At 42.9% G+C, this 20,928-nt stretch overlaps 1 protein-coding gene across 2 annotated transcripts in view; it reads right to left on the bottom strand.

The window, feature by feature from the left end:
• The window catches only part of JAK2 (Janus kinase 2), a 376,796-nt gene that overhangs the window by 63,273 nt on the left and 292,595 nt on the right, over window positions 1-20,928 (bottom strand). For both annotated transcript variants that reach the window (XM_069764276.1, XM_069764285.1), the window contains one exon: window positions 6,237-6,348. In XM_069764276.1, the coding sequence (XP_069620377.1) occupies window positions 6,237-6,348 (112 nt within the window). The remainder of the gene's footprint in view (window positions 1-6,236; window positions 6,349-20,928) is intronic.

Genomic DNA, 20,928 nt, shown 5'->3' with positions numbered 1-20,928 from the left:
TGGACTTGGAGGAGAAGAGGAGAGACCAGAATGGAAAATGCATGATTCCATAATTTCACCTCGCGTTCAACCGTTTTTCGCTGGACAGAAAATACAGTCCTATGTACGTTTTCTCTGTTGCCGGAAAACTAATTTTCGACGGATCCGGCAAAAAACGGATGAAACGTGAGGCCATCCGTCGCAATCTGGCGAAAATACAAGTCTATGAGAAAAAAAAACAGATCCGGCGGCAACTTTTGCCGGATTCCTTTTTTTTTTTTTTTCAAAATTCACCGAATTGTGCCTGACGGCAAAAACCTGATGTGTGAAAGGGGCCTAAGATGCCCTCTACAGCAGCCATTAAAGGACTTGGTTTAATTTCCAGGGCCATGTTTTCTACACTGTTGAACAGGGAGAAACTGCAGATCCTATCAATCTTTTAATCGTCACAGTAAGGCTGGGTTCACATTGCGTTAATGGGAAAGCGCTAACGGACAGTGTTGCACGGCGAAATTAACGCCGTGCAACGCGTCCGTTAGCGCGCCCATTCACAGCAATGGGAACGCGCAGCACTAGCGCGTGCCATGTTCGGCACGCGCTATGCGACGCGCTGGTGTTTCCTGGCGCGCCGCGGACGCTGCTTGCAGCGTCTGAGGCGCGCCCGCGGTCCGTTCCCCGCTCTCGCAGATCGGGGATCTGCGAGAGCGGGGACGTTACCGCGACCCCGGGACGCGGCCCCATTAAAAACATTGCGTTAGCGCAACCCGCTAGCGCTAAACGGGTTGCACTAACGCAATATGAACCTAGCCTTAGGCCTTACCGTGGCATGATCAAAAGGTACTCCCCCTTGATTGGGTAATTAGGATTCCCGATAATACAAACTTTGATTCGGTACAAGTAGGCAGTCTGGCATAGGGATCTGGAATGTTCCTACTCCCCCAACCTCTCTCTATGAGCTTACTGTTATTTCACACTAGAACTTGCCCTATCAGCAGCTTGTGTCAGTGTGCCACACAGGATAATGTGTTACCGCATGCTAAAACATTATAACCTGAAATAAATGCATGCAAATCAGTAGTCATTCAAAAAAAATACAGAATATAGTAACAAAATGATTGCAAAAATGCAATATATACCGAATATAAAAATACAGTGGGGAAAATAAGTATTTAACACACTGCCGATTTTGCAAGTTTTCACACCTACAAAGAATGGAGAGGGCTGTAATTTTTATCTTAACATAGTAACATAGTAAGGCCGAAAAAAGACATTTGTCCATCCAGTTCAGCCATGGTACACTTCAACCATGAGAGACGGAATCTAAAATTAAAACCCAGGAGAATGCATTGTATAATTTTTAAATAATTAATTTTCATTTTATTGCATGAAAAGTATTTGTTTACCTACCAACCAGTGGTTAGAACAGCAGCCTTGCAGCCCTGGGGTCCTGGGTTCTAATCCCACCCAGGACAACATCTGCAAAGAGTTTGTATGTTCTCTCCATGTTTGCGTGGGTTTCCTCCAGGTTCTCCGGTTTCCTCCCACATTCCAAAGACATACTGATAGGGAATTTAGATTGTGAGCTCCATTTGGGGACAGTGATGATAATGTGTGCAAAACTGTAAAGCGCTGCGGAATATGTTAGCGCTATATAAAAATAAAGATTATTTATTTATTATTATTTAAGAGTTCTGGCTTTCACAGACCTGTTAGTTTTTCTTTAAGAAGCCCTCCTACTCTGCATTCATTACGGGTCTTTAATTGCAGCTTTTTGAACTCGTTACCTGTATAAAAGACACGTGTCCATACACTCAGTCAATCACACTTCAACCTCTCCACCATGGCCAAAACCTAGAGCTGTCTAAGGACACCAGGGACAAAATTGTAGACCTGCACAAGGCTGGGATGGGTTACAGGACAATAGGCAAGCAGCTTGATGAGGATGCAACTGTTGGCACAACTATTAGAAAATGAAAAAAACACATGATGACTGTCAATCTTTCTAATTCTGGGGCTCCATGCAAGATTTCACCTTGTGGGGTAAGGATGATTCTGAGAAAGGTCAGTAATCAGCCCAGAACTACATGGGACGACCTGGTCAATGACCTGAAGAGAGCTGGGACCACAGTCTCAAACATTACCGTTAGTAACACACTACGCCATCATGGATCCAAATTACCCCTTGCTCACACTACCACATGTCTAGGCCCGTTTGAGGTTCACGAATGACCGTCTGGATGATCCAGAGGAGGCATGGGGGTTCATGTGGTCAAATGAGACCAAATTAGAACTTTTTGGCATTAACTGCACTCGCATGTTTGGAGGAAGAAGGATAAGTACAACCCCAAGAACACCGTCCCAACCGTTAAGCATGGTGTGGAAACATCATACTTTGGGGGCTGATGGGGTCATGTATTGTGAGATTTTGGCAACTTTCTTCCCTCAGTAAGAGCATTGAAGATGGGTCATGGCATGACAACGACAGCATGACAATGACCCAAAACCCACAGCCAGGGCAATTCAGGAGTGTCTCTGTAAGAAGCATTTTAAGGTCCTGAAGTGGCCTAGCCAGTCTCCAGAACTGAACCCAATAGAAAATCTTTGGAGGGAGCTGAAACTGAATATTGCCCAGTGACAGTCCCGAAACCTGAAAGATCTGGAGAAGATCTACAGTATATGGAGGAGTGGGCCAAAATCCCTGCTGCAGTGTGTGCAAACTTGGTCAAGAACTACAGGAAACGTCTGACCTCTAATTGAATACAAAGATTTCTGTACCAAATATTAAGTTCTCTTTTTCTATTGTATCATATAATTATTTCAGGCAAAATAATTATGCAAAAATCATACAATGTGATTTTCTGGATTTTTTTCTTCAAGATTCTGTCTTTCACAATTGAAGTGTACCTATGTTACAGACGTATTACAGACTAATTTATTTGTACTCTAAAACAACATATCCTCAAAAATTTTCACTCCATTGAAGAAGAAAGATTAAGAAAGAGTAAGGAATATGGTTACTTTTTATATATGTTTCAAGCTCTTTAATTCTATGCCAGATTGGAGGTATCCGGGTCCCAAGGTCCTCCTCAGATAGGAGCTATGCACTTCTAAGTTTATGTGCACATTCTTTTTTCAGATGGGCTGAATCCAAAGAATGAACATATAATATAATATTATATATATATATATATATACACTATATAATTGTCTAAGGGGTACTTCCGTCTGTCCTTCTGTCTGTCTGTCACGGATATTCATTGGTCGTGGCCTCTGTCTATCATGGAAATCCAAGTCGCTGATTGGTCGCCGCAAAACAGCCACGAGCAATCAGCGACGGCCACAGTCCGGAAGAAAATGGCCGCTCCTTGCTCCCCGCAGTCAGTGGCCGGCGCCCGCTCCATACTCCTCGCTCCCCACAGTGTCCCTGGCGCCAGCTCCATGCTCCCCGCAGTGTCCCCGGCGCTCCGCTCCATACTCCCCGCAGTGTCCCCGGCGCCCGCTCCATACTCCCCGCAGTGTCCCCGGCGCCAGCTCCATACTCCTCACTCCCTGCAGTGTCCCCGGTGCCCGCTCCATACTCCCTGCAGTGTCCCCGGCGCCCGCTCCATACTCCCCGCAGTCATTCTCCCCGGCGCCCGCTCCATACTCCCCTCCGGTCACCGCTAACAAAGAGTTAATGCCGGCGGTAACGGACCGCGTTATGCCGCGGGTAACACACTCCGTTACCGCCGCTATTAACCCTGTATGTCCCCAACCTTTTACTATTGATGCTGCCCATGCAGCATCAATAGTAAAAAAAGTAATGTTAAAAAAACAAAAAACCTGCTATGCTCACCCTCCGTTGTCCACTGAGGCGCTCGCGCCTGCTGCCTTCTTCCTTTCCCAGCGATGCTTTGCGAAATTACCCAGAAGACCTAGCGGTCTCGCGAGACTGCTAAGTCATCTGGGTAACTTTGCAAAGCATCCTGGGAACGGAAGATGGCGGCAGCCGCGCGCCCATCGACACAGCGCCGTTGGATCCCAGGAGGCCGAGAGACAGGACGCTGAGGAGCAGCGACCAGAATGGTGAGTATGTTAAACTACAAGGGGCCCTCGGATCGTTAGGTGAGTATGTTTATTTTTTAACCTGTGACATACGTGGCTGGCCAATATACTACGTCACTGGGCAATATACTACGTGGCTCTGTGCTGTATACTACGTCACTGGGCAATGTACTATGTGGCTCTGTGCTGTATACTACGTAGCTGGGCAATATACTACGTGGCTCTGTGATGTATACTACGTCACTGGGCAATATACTACGTGACTGGGCAATATACTACGTGACTGGGCAATATACTACGTGGCTCTGTGCTGTATACTATGTCGCTGTGCAATATACTACGTGGCTCTGTGCTGTATACTATGTCGCTGTGCAATATACTACGTAACTGGGAAATATACTATGTCACTGAGCAATATACTACGTGGCTCTGTGCTGTATACTACGTAACTGAGCAATATACTATGTCACTGGGCAATATACTACGTGGCTCTGTGCTGTATACTTTGTAACTGGGCAATATACTAAGTGGCTGGGCAATATACTACGTGGCTGGGCAATATACTACGTGGCTGGGCAATATACTACATGGCTGGGCAATATACTACATGGCCATGCATATTCTAGAATACCCGATGCGTTAGAATCGGGCCACCATATAGTATATATATATGTATACACCGTATTTTCCGGCGTATAAGACGACTGGGCGTATAATACGACCCCCAACTTTTCCAGTTAAAATATAAAATCTTCTCAAAAGTCGGGAGTTGTCTTATATGCCGGGTGTCGTCTTATAGGGTGGGTGCGGAGCAATCTGCGGTCGACGTATATAGTGGGGGGGAGTGGTCCCGATGACGAGTTGAGGGAGCGCCTCACCAGGAAAGTGTAAGTGAAGCAAACTGTCAGCGTCTGGGATGCCAGGGGTATTCAAAAAAGAGAGAGAGCGATGCTGTGCCTAGAAAAACACTCCTCTTTCACTCATCTGGCTCGCCCTTGTATCCTATTATCTCCTTCTCTGCCTCTGCTTCACTTACACCTTCTCGGTGAGGCGCCCCCTCACCTCGTCATTGGGACCGCTCCCCCCACAATATGCGGCGACCGCAGATTACTCCACATCTGCCCTATAAGACGACACCCGGCGTATAAGACGACACCCGACTTTTGAGAAGATTTTCAGGGGTTAAAAAGTAGTCTTATATGCCAGAAAATACAGTGTATGTATATATATATATATATATATATATATATATATATATATATATATATATATATATATATATATATATTGTACATATACCATACATTTCTATGCAAGAATGACTAGCTGTTGATATGTTCAGTCTTTTGGATGTCTTTTAAGCACTTAAGGCTATGTGCGCACGTTTAGGATCTCGTGGAAAATTCCTGAGAAAAACCGGACATTTTCTGCAAGAAATCCGCAAGAAAACCGCATGCGTTTTTGTCGCGATTTTGCCGCGTTTTTTTCCGGACATTTCCCAATGCATTTTGTAGTGGGAAATTCGCAAAAAAAACGCTAAAATAATGAACATGCTGCAGTTTTTACCGCGATGCGTTTTTTTCGCGGAAAAAAACGCATCATGTGCACAAAACATGCGGAATTCAATCTAAATGATGGGATGCTTATTGTATGCGGGTTTTTTTTGCGGTTTTATAGCGTTTTTATAGGGAAAAACCGCGAAAAAAACGCAACGTGTGCACACAGCCTTAGGCTTCCACATACGCCAAGAGGTTAAAATAAGTGAGCTGACCCTTCTTCTGGAATTTTCTGCTCTGACGACACTCTACACTTTCTACTACAAGTCAATGGGGAGGGTCAAAAGACACCTGTAAAACACTTGGGCTTTCTGAGCGTTCAGCCAGCGTTTTTCTAGAAAAACCACTAGTGGTTTCTTCACTGTTGAAGGTAATTAAAAAAACTGCCCAGAAATGCCAGTAAAAAAAAGAAGCCTCCAAAACAATGGGAAAAAAATGGCAACAACCAAATAAGCACTCAGGAGGAGACTAAAAATATTAATAGGTATACTTTAAGGGGGAAAAAAACACTCTGGTGTTTCCTTAATCGTCATCCTCTTGAAAAACGTCACGCGTTCTCCCGCCTGAAAAACGTCATGACTTAATGATTTCTAAAGCGTAAAAACCCATGCAAGTACAAAGGCGTAATTCTTGTATGAGCCATCTACATCGCATTACCTCTAATGCAAATGTCAGGAAGTACTTGTTAAATTCTTTAGGGCTGCAGCGAAGAATGAAAGCTCCCTTTTGGCTTCCTGTTCTTTTCAGCTTATCAATAGAAAATTCCATCCTAGAAATTAGGTAGAAAAAAGGAATATAATCAAGACACATACGTAGTACTAAAATAAAATAAAAAACAACTGTTCAATTAATTTGCAGTCAACATTATTGATTAAATATCAGTGATTATTTCATGCTGCCCAACACAAAAATTAGACACCGGCTCAGTTGTTGCAGCCATGTAAGTTTTACTCAAAAATATTGCAGATTTTCAGTGAAAATATACGGTAATTTAAAAAGTCAGCTGGGGACGAAAAGTCTCAACTAACAAGTTCAAGGCCTATCTCTGGTGGCTTCTCCCTGTCCTGATCCCTTTGACTGATAGTTCTCTCCCTATGCACACACATAGGGAACAGGGTTTGGGAGAAGCCGCAGGGGACCGGTCTTGGACTTCCCAGGTAAGATACATATTCCCTGACTGGCTGCAGCGTTTCAGAGCAAAACATACATAACTGCATTAATGCAGCCTGACTCCAATTCATGCTGTGCATGGTTCAGGCAGCATGAATCAGATGACAGATTCTTTTTAATATTTTAAATAACTAACAATACTTACTGGCTGATTGGCATTTTTTTTTGCTAATAGAACGTACACAACTGTTTATCTCCATTAGACAACTGAATCTTCTATAAGGACATCAGTGTTAGGTGTTATGTGGATTGTTGCACATCATTTAAACCATCATCACTAAAATGTAAACAGATTTTATTTTGGGCCCCTGACTCTACTTTTTTACGTTTTGCAATAAACTACCGTACTGTTAACATAATTGCATTTCTAAGTGGACTTCGAAGTCCCATTTAAGACTAATATTATTGTTTTAAAGAACCAATAATTCAATGGTGCTGCACACCTGACAAGGTGTATAACTCTAGACAAAAATAAAGCACAGGAAACATGAAGGAAATTAGTGACAAAGCACAGAGGCTGAGAGGCCCTGCCTCCTAGGGCTTAGCACCTACAAGAGAAGCAGGAATGATTCGTTCCGCTACCAAGTCCCAGGAAAAGGTGTGGGATTTGAGTGTCTGTTGTGTGTTTGATAGCCTTATAGATCACTGTTAATATTGGAAATTAGGTAGCCAGTACAGATGCTGGCAGAGGTGAAAAGAGCAGCAGAGCCGAGGATGGATTGTTGGCTACAGAGAAGATTGTTGAAGTAACCTAAGCAAGAGATGATGAGAGCACATGCTAGCATATTTGTTGACTCAAGGTTGAGAAAAAGGGCGGGTTTGAGAAATTTCCCGAATACTTCCATGCTGGAGGCTGCAGGAGAAGGTAAAGGACAAGATGGGCAGTTTGAAAGCAGGGGCAGAATTAAAGGTGATCACCAATCAGCAGACTTGTGAGACTAGGGAAAGCTTGAGAACTCCAATTAATAGTTTTGATGATGGGGGTGGTGTTGAGAGACATGCGAGTTGGGAAGGGGGAGGCGAAGGAAGATGCTAAAATCAGTTTTCTTCCTTACAAGACCAATAACCCATTTAGAATCAGCATTTCTTTATAATACTTGTTTCCAACTATTGTCCAGTCTAAACAGGCCAGCAACCACCTAACAAATGAGTAAATTGCATGCTTGTAGGGCACAATGAATTTTAAGCTGGCTTAAAAATCAGCAACGGCACATTGTCCCTTGTAAACATGTGACTTGCTGTCAATATTGTGAAATTCTATGGCCCTAGAACAATCAGAGCAATGATCGCTCTGCACATAGAGTATTTATCCAACTGTCTAAACTGGCCAGTAAACGACTCTAGATATTGACCCATCTCATCTAATATATAAAGCTGAATGTGTGTATGTGTGTGTGTGTATGTATGTCCGGGATTGGCATCTGCACCGTCGCAGCTACAGCCACAAAATTTTGCACGGTCACACGTCTGGACCCCGAGAGCGTCATAGGCTATGTTGTGAGGCGAAATTTTAACCCCGCGCGTTCCAATTCACCAAACAATTTTGCCCCTATCTACATAATGGGGAAAAAATTGAAAGGAAAAGTGTTGGAGGCGTGGCAGCTACAGCCACAAAATTTTGCACAGTCACACGTCTGGACCCCGAGAGTGTCATAGGCTATGTTGTGAGGTGAAATTTTAACCCCGCGCTTTCCAATTCACCAAACAATTTTGCCCTATCTACATAATGGGGAAAAAAGTGAAAGGAAAAGTGTTGGAGGGGTTGCAGCTACAGCCACAAAATTTTGCACAGTCACACGACTGGACCCCGAGAGCGTCACAGGCTATGTTGTGAGGTGAAATTTTAACCCCGCGCTTTCCAATTCACCAATTTTGCCCCTATCTACATAATGGGGAAAAGTGAAAGGAAAAGTGTTGGAGGCAAATTGACAGCTGCCAGATGTGAACAAGGGGGACTTAAAGAATGAGAGCGATGGCGCCAAAGAGTATATACCGGACAGTTGCTAAGGTGGGGCCCCGACATGGGATACTCACCACACACGGGGATATGAACACACACAAAATGCGCCACACACTACCACATGCTTGAACACATATTACCCTCAGCACACATTTCACCACACATACACCAACCTCGCCACATAAAAGTCGAAACACAAAAGTCGCCGCTCAAAACTCGCCATGCGCAAAACTCACCACATGCAAACACTAGACTCACGCAAAACTCGCCACAAGTGCAAAACTCACCTCATGGAAAACTCACCACACGCAAAACTTGCACACGCGCAAAAATTCCCACATGCACAAAAGTTGCAACACATGCAAAAGTTGCCTCACACAAACCTTGCACATACTCAAAAGGCACCACACATAAAACTCGCCACGCGCAAAAACTCGCCATGCGCAAAACTTGCTGCACACAACTTGCTGCACTAACCTGTCACATGCAACTCGACACACAAAAAGTTGCTACACAAAACTCATCTCACAAAAGTCGCTACATGCATGTCGCCACACGCAACTCAACACACACAACTTGACAAATGAAACTCGCCCTAAAACACACACAAGTCTGGTATTATTCTTCAAAAATAAAAATCTGATTAATAAGCAGACAAACTACAAGAGCAACAAATGTACCATATAGGAAATACGGCAGCTGTCAGTCACATGACCTGTCTATTATGTGTATGTGTGAGCTAATATATACTGCCAGGGGGAGGGCTTCCTGTTGGCTGGGGATTTGTCAGGCTGCCAATTTAGCTTACAAATACTGAGGTAAAAATACTGAGTAAACAACGTGTGAACGAGGTCTAATACAGGAGGAGATGACACACAGGTATATACTATATACAGGGGAGATGACACACAGGTATATACTATATAGAGGAGGCGATGACATACAGGTATATACTATATACAGGAGGAGATGACACACAGATATATACTATATACAGGGGAGAAGACACACCGGTATATACAGGAGGAGATGACATACAGGTATATACTATATATAGAAGGAGATGACATACAGGTATATACTATATACAGGAGGAGATGACATACAGGTATATACTATATACAGGGGAGATGACACACAGCAGGTATATACTATATACAGGGGAGATGACATACAGGTATATACTATATACAGGAGATGACATACAGGTGTATACTATATATAAGGGAGATGACAAACATGTATATACTGAGGTGAAAATGAGAGGTGTGAGGTGAAAATGAAAAGGTGTGAGTGCAAAATGAGAGGAGTGAGGGAAAATAGTGGAGTGATCGGAAAATGACAGATGTGAGGTCGAAATGACAAGTGTTAGGGGGGAATGAGAGGAGTGAGGGAGAAAATGAGAGATGTGAGGGGGAAAATGAAAGATGTGATTGGGAAAATGAGAGGCGTGATGGGAAAATAAGAGAAGTGAGGTGCTATAACTAACCACAGATATTTACTATGCCCAGGCAACGCCGGGCTCTTCAGCTAGTTGCTTATAAACATACATGTCAGCTATCCTGGGCAAGAGAGCTAAATTTGTCACCATCACCAATGTGGTACAGAGCTGTCGCAGATCAAATGCGTAGATGAAAGAGACGAGGGGTCCCAGGACAGAGCCTTGAGGGCCACCAATAAAACGAGGGCAAGAAATTCTCAATCAGTGTAAACATGTGCAGTGAGAATTTACTCGCTTGTCATTGATTAAATTGGTAAAGATTGAAAGGATCTGGGAATGTTTAGCTTACAAAAAAGAAGGCCAAGAGAAGACTTAATAGTAGTGATGAGCGAGTATACTCGTTGCTCGGGTGGTCTCCGAGTTTTTGTGAGTGCTCGGAGATTTAGTTTTTGTCTCTGTAGCTGCATGATTTACTGCTACTAGACAGCCTGATTACATGTGGGGGTTGCCTGGTTGTTAGGAAATCCCCACATGTGTTCAGGCTGTCTAGCAGCTGTACATCATGCAGCTACGGAGACAGAAACTAAATTTACGAGCACTAACAAATACTCGGAGACCACCCAGGCATGCTCTGGAAACCCAAGCAACGAGTATACACGCTCATCACTACCTAATAGCTGTCTACAAATATCTGATGGGATTTAACAGTGTAGAGGGTTCAGCCTTATTCTCATTTCCACATAGAAACACGAGGAGCAATGGAATGAAACCGAAAGGGAGAAGATATAGATTAGATATTATAAAAAACTTGTTGACATTGAGGATGATCAATGAGTGGAACAGGCTACACGAGAGGTGGGGAGGAGTTCTCCTTCAATGGAAGTCTTCAAACAGAGGCTGGATAGACATCATGTCTGAGATGATTTAGTGAATCCTGCATTGAGCAGGGGGTTGGACATGATGACCCTGGAGGTCCCTTCCAACCCTTCTATGAAATCTTTTATAATTAATATTGATGAGCGAATATACTCAATACTCGAGATTTCCCAAGGATACTCGGGGGTCCTCCGAGTATTTTTTAGTGCTCGGAGATTTAGTTTTCCTCACCTCAGCTGAATGATTTACATCTCTTAGCCAGCTTGATTACATGTGGGGATTCCCTAGCAACCAGGCAACCCCCACATGTACTTATGCTGGCTAACAGATGTAAATCATTAAGCAGCGGCGATAAAAACTAAATCTCCGAGCACTAAAAAATACTCGGAGGTCACCCGAGCATGCTTGGGTAATCTCGAGTAATGAGTATATTCGCTCATCAATATTAATTATAAAAGATGTCATAGAATATTAGAGTTGGAAGGGACCTCCTGGGTCATCGTGTCCAACCCCCTGCTCAATGCAGGATTCACTAAATCATCTCAGACAGATGTCTGTCCAGCCTCTGTTTGAAGACTTCCATTGAAGAAGAACTCACCATCTCTCGTGGCAGTCTGTTCCACTCATCGATCATACTCACTGTCAAAAACTTGTTTATAATATCTAATCTATATCTTCTCCCTTTCGGTATCATTCCATTGCTCCTCATGTTTCATCATCGCTCATCACTAATAATTTTTGTTGTCACCGTTAAATCAGACTGTGCCAGCAGGCAATTTCTAATTACCGTATCAAAAATGTCAGAATTCAAGTGGAGGCTGTCTACATTTTCACAATGTTATTCTTGAGAAATGTTATTAATTGGAAATTCCCTTACATGCAATATTTCCTCCTCATGAAGTCATACAAAAATAATTCAAATAGTGACTCTGGAGATTTACTGCTGTAAAATACATGGGCGTGTGTATTATTTAGTGCAAAACAGGGCTGTGGAGTCAGTAAGAGAACCTCTGATTCCAACTCCAACACCACAGCACTGCGTCACTACTGAGCATGTACATAAAGTGCAGCACAGATTCATCTCAACTAAAAGCCGAGATCCTTAGATCAGGAACAGAACAGACACTTATAGGACATTTCATAACATTCTCAAATTCTTATGGAAACAGTTACAGCACATCCTGCATTGTACTACTGAACTCAATGTATTATATTTTGTCAGAGTCTGTCCATTTTATACCAACTCCACAGCCCTGGTGTAAAACACTTAAAAAATTGTTAGTTTGACAAACAATAGAAATTTCTGAATTTCTACACATACAGTCAACAGTTAATACTTCTATGTAATAGGAAGCATAAGGGTTCGCTCACATCAGCGTTTAAACTCCGCGAGTGTAATGTAATGTGAGATAACCTAGCATTGCACTCGCTACAATGTTAGGGTACCGTCACACTATACGATTTACCTACGATCACGACCAGCGATATGACCTGGCCGTGATCGTAGGTAAATCGTAGTGTGGTCGCTGGGGAGCTGTCACACAGACAGCTCTCCAGCGACCAACGATGCCGAGGTCCCTGGGTAACCAGGGTAAACATCGGGTAACTAAGCGCAGGATCGCGCTTAGTAACCCGATGTTTACCCTGGTTACAAGCGTAAAACTAAAAAAAAACAAACCGCACATACTTACATTCTGGTGTCCGTCAGGTCCCTTGCCGTCTGCTTCCCGCACTGTGACTGCCGGCCGTAAAGTGAAAGCACAGCCGCTGTGCTCTGCTTTCACTTTACGGCCGGCAGTCACAGTGCGGGAAGCAGACGGCAAGGGACCTGACGGACACCAGAATGTAAGTATGTGCGGTTTGTTTTTTTTTAGTTTTACGCTTGTAACCAGGGTAAAAATCGGGTTACTAAGCGCGGTCCTGCGCTTAGTTACCCGATGTTTACCCTGGTTACAAGCGAACGCATCGCTGGATCGCATCGCTAGATCGGTGTCACACACACCGATCTAGCGATGACAGCGGGAGATCCAGCGATGAAAGAAAGTTCTAAACGATCTGCTACGACGTACGATTCTCAGCAGGATCCCTGATCGCTGCTGCGTGTCAGACACAGCGATATCGTAACGATATCGCTGGAACGTCACGAATCGTACCCTCGTAGCGATCGAAATGGTATAGTGTGACGGTACCCTTAGTCAATTAGGCAGTGCTCATCAGCAAGTTTTTCCTCACCTGAAATTGGGGTGAGGAAAAATTTGCAGCATGCTGTGTATGGCTATGTAAAACAGCCAAGACTCAGCAATGAAAGTCAATGGGTGCGAGAAAAAAAATCACAGCACACGGACCATGTACCGTGTGATTTTTACACACCCATCTCAAAAGGAAACCCGACATTTCATCAGCAAAGTACAGTAAATTCACAGCGTCAACCGTCAGAATAGAATAGATATAAAAATAGAATAAAAGAAAAAAATTCTTATCGCTTGCGGTGATGTCAGCAAGACGACCGTAGATTATTGGCTATGACCTCATGTCACCTTACGGACGTCAGCGCTCAGCACTGAAACTGTATTCTCAAGCTCAGCTCGGTGTCTCCTGGATGCGGAGTGGTCACATTTTATGTAACCGCTCAGCAAAGCATCCAGATATAGCTAAGTTGGGTTTACAGCAGGCCATATGGCTTATTGGCGGACAAGTGAGGAAATCTTTGTGTTTTTTGTTTTTTTCAGGCAGTTTTTATTTCAAATAAAGGACTTCACTCTGTGTTCGACTTTATTACATTTGACTATGGGGTTAGTAAGAGTGGTATATAGACGCCTCTCCATTACTAACCCTTGGGCTTTATGTCATTGGCCATAAAACAGCTGACATCAACCTCAATACTATTACCCCACTTGCCACCCCACCAGGGCAAGTGGGAAGAGCCGAGGCAAAGAGCCAGAATTGGCGCACCTAAAGGAAGCGCCATTTCTGGGGTGCCTGAAGGATAATGTTTTTAATCTGAGAGGGGGCGAAAATCCATGACCTCTTCTTAGGCTATTAATATCAGCCCAAAGCTGTCTGCCTAGCCTTTGCAGGTTATTAATAATAGGTGGGACCCCACATCATTTTTTGGGGGGGAAGTCACCCCTTGTTAATAGCCAATAAACAAACACTAAGTCGACAGATGTGAGCTTATATTAATAGCCTGGGAAGTTCCATGTTTATTACCCCCTTCCCAGACTACAAACATCAGCCTCCAGCTGTTTGCTTTCCCACATCAGGTTAAAGGGAATTGGTCAGCAGGATTGCGCACAGTAACTTACTGGGGGGAGTCTTTATGTGGTTCTCTGCTTAGCTATTCATAATGAAGACCGCTGACAGGTCGCTGCTGATCCCTCAGTGACCTATCCCCTAGTTTACATAATGAATGTTATATATACACACATGTAAAAAAAAACCTTTGCAGGCAGGCACCAGCTGTGTCACCTGTGCTGCAGCATAATCGCATATGTACTGTGTACCGAATTAACCCCTTAACCCCCAAGGGTGGTTTGCACTTTAATGACCAGGCCAATTTTTACAATTCTGATGACTGTCCCTTTATGAGGTTATAACTCTGGAAAGCTTCCATGGATCCCGGTGATTCTGACAATGTCTTCTCGTGACATATTTTACTTCACGTGAGAGGTAAAATTTATTTGATATGACTTGCGTTTATTTGTGAAAAAAATGGAAATCTGGTAAAAACTTTCAAAATTTCGCAATTTTTAAATTTTGAATTTTCATGCCCTTAAATCACAGAGATATGTCACACAAAATACTTAATACGTAATATTTCCCACATGTCTACTTTACATCAGCATCATTTGTTAAGAAACTATAAGGGTTAAAAATTGACCAGCGATTTCTCATTTTTACAACACCATTTTTTTTAGGGACCACATCACATTTGAAGTCACTTTTAGGGGTCTATACGATAGAAAATACCCAAAACTGACACCATTCTAAAAACTGCACCCCTTAGGCTGCCGTCACACTAGCAGTGTTTGGTCAGTATTTTACATCAGTATTTGTAAGCCAAAACCAGGAGTGGAACAATTAGAGGAAAAGTATAATAGAAACACGTCACCACTTCTGCATTTATCACCCACTCCTGGTTTTGGCTTACAAATACTGATGTAAAATACTGACCAAACACTGCTAGTGTGACGGCAGCCTTAAGGTGCTCAAAACCACATTCAAGAAGTTTATTAACCCTTCAGGTGCTTAACAGGAATTTTTGGAATGTCGAAAAAAAACAAAAAACATTTAACTTTTTTTTTTTTTTACAAAAAAATTAATTCAGATCTAATTTTTTTTTTTTACCAAGGGTAGCAGAAGAAATTGGACCCCAAAAGTTGTCCAATTTGTCCTGAGTACATTGATACCCCATATGTGGGGGGGAAACCACTGTTTGGGCGCATGGCAGAGCTCGGAAGGGAAGGAGCACCATTTGACTTTTTCAAACTAAAATTAGCTGGAATTGAGATCGAACGCCATGTCGCATTTGGCGAGCCCCTGATGTGCCTACACAGTGGAAACCCCCCTACAAGTGACCACATTTTGGAAACCAGACCCCCTATGGAACTTATCTAGATGTGTGGTGAGCACTTTAAACCCCCCAAGTGCTTTATAGAAGTTTATAACGAAGAGCCGTAAAAATAAAAAATCTTTTTTTTCCCCCCACAAAAATTATCTTTTCACCCCCCAATTTTTAAATTTCACAAAGATAACAGGAGAAATTGGACCCAAAAGTTGTTGTGCAATTTGTACCGATTACGCCAATACCCTATATGTGGGGGTAAATTACTGTTTGGGCGCACAGCAGCTTGGAAGGGAAGGAGCATCGTTTCACTTTTTCAACACAGAATTGGATGGAATTGAGATCGCACGCCATGTAGCATTTGGAGAGCCCCTGATGTGCCTAAACAGTAGAAACCCCCCACAAGTGACCCCATTTTGGAAACTAGAATTTGGAAGCCCCCCAATTCTAACTCCAACCCTAACCCCAACACACCCCTAACCCTATCCTTAACCATAAACCTAACTCTAACACACCCCTAACCCTAATCCCAACCCTAACTTTAGCCCCAACCCTAACTGTAATGGCAAAATAGACATAAATACATTTTTTTTTTTTTATTATTATTATTTTCCCTATCTAAGGGGGTGATAAAGGGAGGTTTGATTTACTATTTATAGTGGGTTTTTATGTTTGGCAGCTGTCACACGCTAAAAGACGCTTTTTATTGCAAAAAATTGTTTTTACATCACCAGTCAAGTGAGGTCTTGTTTTTTGCGGGACCAGTTCACGATGCTTCCCTCTGTCACCACAACGCTTCGATACTGTTTGATCGCAGTGTCTCAGGAATTAAAGTGCTGGGAGCGGTCCATGACACTCACCTCACCTGCACAGCGGCAGCTATCTAGCAAGCGCCATCTTGCTAGAGAAAGTAAAAAAAAAAAAAATTCCTCCTCCAAGAATGGCACCGCTGTCGCATGCGCAGCAGCAGCTGTCAGAAATCGCCAATAGCTGCTACTGCCACATTCAGTGGCGTTATGTTGGAGGAGGATTGTTTTTTTCTTCTTTAGCAAGATGGTGCTGCTGGCGCCTGCGCAATAGCAGCTATTGGCGACCGCGGAGAGCTGCTACTGTGCAGGCGGCGCCATCTTGGAGGACAACATTTTTTTTCCCTAGCAAGGTAGCGCTGCCGGCGCAGTAGCAGCTATTGGATCACCAATAGCTGCTACTGCTCAGGCGTGGTGGGCACTATTTTCAGATTTTTTTTTTTTTTAATATCAGGATAACATGAAATATATAAATTCTATTACATATGCGATTATTCTAAAACCCAAACAAAAGAAACATGTGTTTCAGGTACGGACCACACCCCGAAGAGCTTCGGACTGTGTCCTTCGTCAGGGTATATCATCCGTAGTGAACCGGAGGGTTTAAAAAGCTTGGTTTTAGAATTGTTTTATTACATATGAATATACTTTCTTATTTTTAAGGTGCGGGCACCTCTTGTATGCGGTGCTACCTTCTACCATTTTGTTAATTAAGGTATTTTATTTTTATATTCTTTCTTGTCCCATATTGCTTTGATCACATGTTCGGTTTCTTTCGTTTGGTTTTCACTAATTTTCTGAATTCTTTATATGCTTTCCAGGAGGTATGTTTATATACCGCTCTGGCAAAAATTAAGAGACCACTGCAAAATGTTCAGTTTTTTTCTGACAAAGAAAAATGGTCAAAAAAAAAACAAAAAAAACCCCAGTGCTTTCAGACTTCAAATAATGCAAAGAAAACAAGTTCATAATCATTTAGAAACAACAGTACTAATGTTTAATTCAGGAAGAGTTCATATTTCAATATTTTGTGGAATAACCATGATTTTTAATCACAGCCTTCATGCGTCTTGGCATGCTTTCCACCAGTCTTTCACACTGCTTCTAGCGGAAAAATGTAAGCAGTTCTTCTTTGTTTGATGGCTTGTGACTATCCATCATCCTCTTGATTACATTCCAAAGGTTTTCAATGGGGTTCAGGTCTGGAGATTGTGCTGCCCATGACAGGGTTTTGATGTGGTGGTCTCTTAATTTTGCCAGAGCTGTAAATCATCTGCCTATCATACTCCCTTGGTAGTAACTGACTGACTATGTTACACCTGACTGGTGTCTAACAGATATATAAGTCCCTGTAGAGAGGTAAAAGACAGACCATGATTAAGACCTCACCATCCTGGGCTTCCAAACCGGGCCTCTCTGACCTTTCCTGGCGCCTGCTCACTGCAGTACTTTGCTCTGCAACAGAGCAGATAAAGTACGCCTGCGCCGAAGCAACAACAGGAAGCAAAGAAGAGGACGACATCGCATGAAGATGGGAGGCGCTAGACCCGGACCTGCGACGCCCATCAGACCGGACCGCAGAGGGAACGCCCCTGGGTGAGTGTAATCTAACCTGTTTTTCTCATCTTTCAGGTTACATCTGGGGCTTATCTACAGCATTACAGCATGCTGTAGGTAAGCCCCTGATGTCTGTGGCCTTAGCTGGTGAATTTTGGGGTGACTGATTCCCTTTAAATAGTTTGATTTTTTTATATGGACTTAAATGGATAATAAAATTCCTATTTAATCTCATTGACTGGTATTGGAGCAAATGGTAGAAACTATTTTGAAACCTAAAATATATAATTCAGCATGTTCATCACAGAATCATACGACCATTTCCTGGAATAGCTCTCTGTGATGGCAAGAGATTGCAGATTTTGTGAGGACACTGAAGCAGAATACATATAGCTTAATTGAAACAATTACAGACTTGTCAAGGTTTTTAACAGCGGCCTCACATTTTGGCTATAACATAACAAGTGATCGGTTTGCAGCGAGAACACTTTGTACAACCATCGCTTTACCATGGTAACCTAGTTACACAGGAACATAGTTTTACCAGGCTGATTAGAAGACACTTTTAGGTTCTGCAACAAAATGTTCTACAAGGAAACAAACCCCACCCAAGTAAGTGATTTCATCTACTTGCATTACTTGTATCTGAAACTGTAGAAATAGAAACTCTTCTGTGGTAACAAACCCCCCACACATGTACCTCCTGTTCAGAAGGTAGTATTACAGCCAGCAGACAAGAAGAGAACAGCAACAGCCATGTGCTAATTAGTAAGAGAACATCGTAATGAAAGTATAATGAATTGCAGACTGAGCACTTTCCACGGACCAAGGATCTTGGCACCAAGTACACCGGCAATGATTTTATGTTGAAAAAACAACTGTAATATGGCTTGTGTTGCTTTTGAGAGGGTACGTTTGGGGGGTCTTGGCCTTCCATAAGGACAGCAGCTGGATATGTAATCCTATTGGGCACTGCTCAATGGGGGAAAAAATTACCCCTCTCCTGTGTTTGTGTTAGTAGGCGATTTTCAGAACACAGGATTCACAGCAATTCTGGACTATTAAGTTGGGGGGCTTCAGGGAGTCTCGTATGAACCAAAATAGACATCTCTTATCAGAGTGGCTCATGTTCTGGGAAATCCTACAAGTCTATGCATTACAAGTTGTGGCATTAATTTAATTTCCCAGCAGGTTATGCTACATTGTATAGACATAGCCACCTGGTTCTCTTTAACCCCTTCAATACCTTGGGATTTTACATTTTTGCATGTCTATTTCTACTCCCAGAAGCATAATGTTTTTATTTTTCTGTCAAAATGGCCAAAGGAGGGCTTGTTTTTATGTGGGATTAGTTGTACATTTGAGTTGCACAATTGATTTTACCATATATCGTACTGGAAAATGGGAATAAAAATTCCAAGTGCGGTCAAGTTGCAAAATAAAAGTGCAATTTCACAATTGTTTTTTTTTTACCTTGTTCACTAAATGCTAAAACTGACCTGTCATTACGATTCTCCAGGTCAATACGAGTTTGCAGATACCAAACATGTCTAGGTTCTTTTTTAAGTGATGAAAAAAATATCTAAAGTTTGTGTGTAGAGAGAGAGAGAGATCTATATCTGTATGTATCTATCTATCTATCTATCTATCTATATATATATATATATATCTACTATATAATTGTCTAAGGGTCACTTCCGTCTGTCCTTCTGTCTGTCACGGATATTCATTGGTTGCGGCCTCTGTCTATCATGGGACTCCAAGTCGCTGATTGGTCACCGCAAAACAGCCACGACCAATCAGCGACGGGCAGAGTCCGGAAGAAAATGGCCGCTCCTTACTCCCCGCAGTCACTGCCTGGCGCCCGCATACTCCCCTCCGGTCACCACTAACACAGGGTTAATGCCGGCGGTAACAGACCGCATTATGCCGCGGGTAACGCACTCCGTTACTGCCGCTATTAACCCTGTGTGTCCCCAACTTTTTACTATTGATGCTGCCTATGCAGCATCAATAGTAAAAAATGTAATGTTAAGAATAATAAAAAAACAAAAAAACCTGCTATAGTCAACCTCTGTTGTCCACTGAGCCGCTCGCGCCGGCCGCCATCTTCCGTTCCCGGCGATCCATTGCGAAATTACCCAGAAGACTTAGCGGCCTCGCAAGACCGCCAAGTCATCTGGGTAATTTCGCCATGCATCCTGGGGACTGAAGATGGCGGCAGCCGAGCGCCTATCGTCGGAGCTCCGCTGGACCCCAAGAGGTGAGTATATAACTTTTTTTTTATTTTAATTATTTTTTTTAACAGGGATATGGTACCCACACTGCTATATACTACGTGGGCTGTGTTACATACCGCGTGGCTCTGTGCTGTATACTACGTAGCTGGGCAATATACTACGTGGCTGGGCAATATACTACGTGACTGGGCAATATACTACGTGGCTAGGCAATATACTACGTGGCTCTGTGCTGTATACTACGTGGCTCTGTGCTGTATACTACGTGGCTCTGTGCTGTATACTATGTCGCTGGGCAATATACTACGTGTCTGTGCTGTATACTACGATTAATAATGCAAACTTGAAAACACGAAATTTGAACTGCATTACTGCACTAGAAATATGAAAAATGAGAGCTTTTAGCGCATAAAAATGGCAGTAATGCAGTTCAAATTTCGTGTTTTCAAGTTTGCATGTTTTAGCGCTGCAGTGTGCTGCCTTATTTTCTTAACTATATATGAGTTGGCGACTCTAGGTTCAGCACTTGTTCACACTGAGTCTGTGTTTGGATGTGCAGGTCAGGTTTTTGAAATGTATTCTCTAGCCTTCTGATCGTGCACTCCGCCTCCTAGCTTCAGGTGTTTTAATTACAGCAGGTCCAATACCCCTCCACAGAGAGAGAGAATTTTAGTCTAAGAAGAGGTTTCACATGTACCCATTCAGATGGAGACGTTTATTCTCAGCGAGGTAAGG

The sequence above is a fragment of the Ranitomeya imitator genome, chromosome 1 (genome assembly GCF_032444005.1).
Source record: "Ranitomeya imitator isolate aRanImi1 chromosome 1, aRanImi1.pri, whole genome shotgun sequence".
Classification (NCBI taxonomy): Eukaryota; Metazoa; Chordata; class Amphibia; order Anura; family Dendrobatidae; genus Ranitomeya; species Ranitomeya imitator.
The sequence above is the reverse complement of the archived record's forward strand: the minus strand, read 5'-3'. Positions and strand labels throughout refer to the sequence as shown.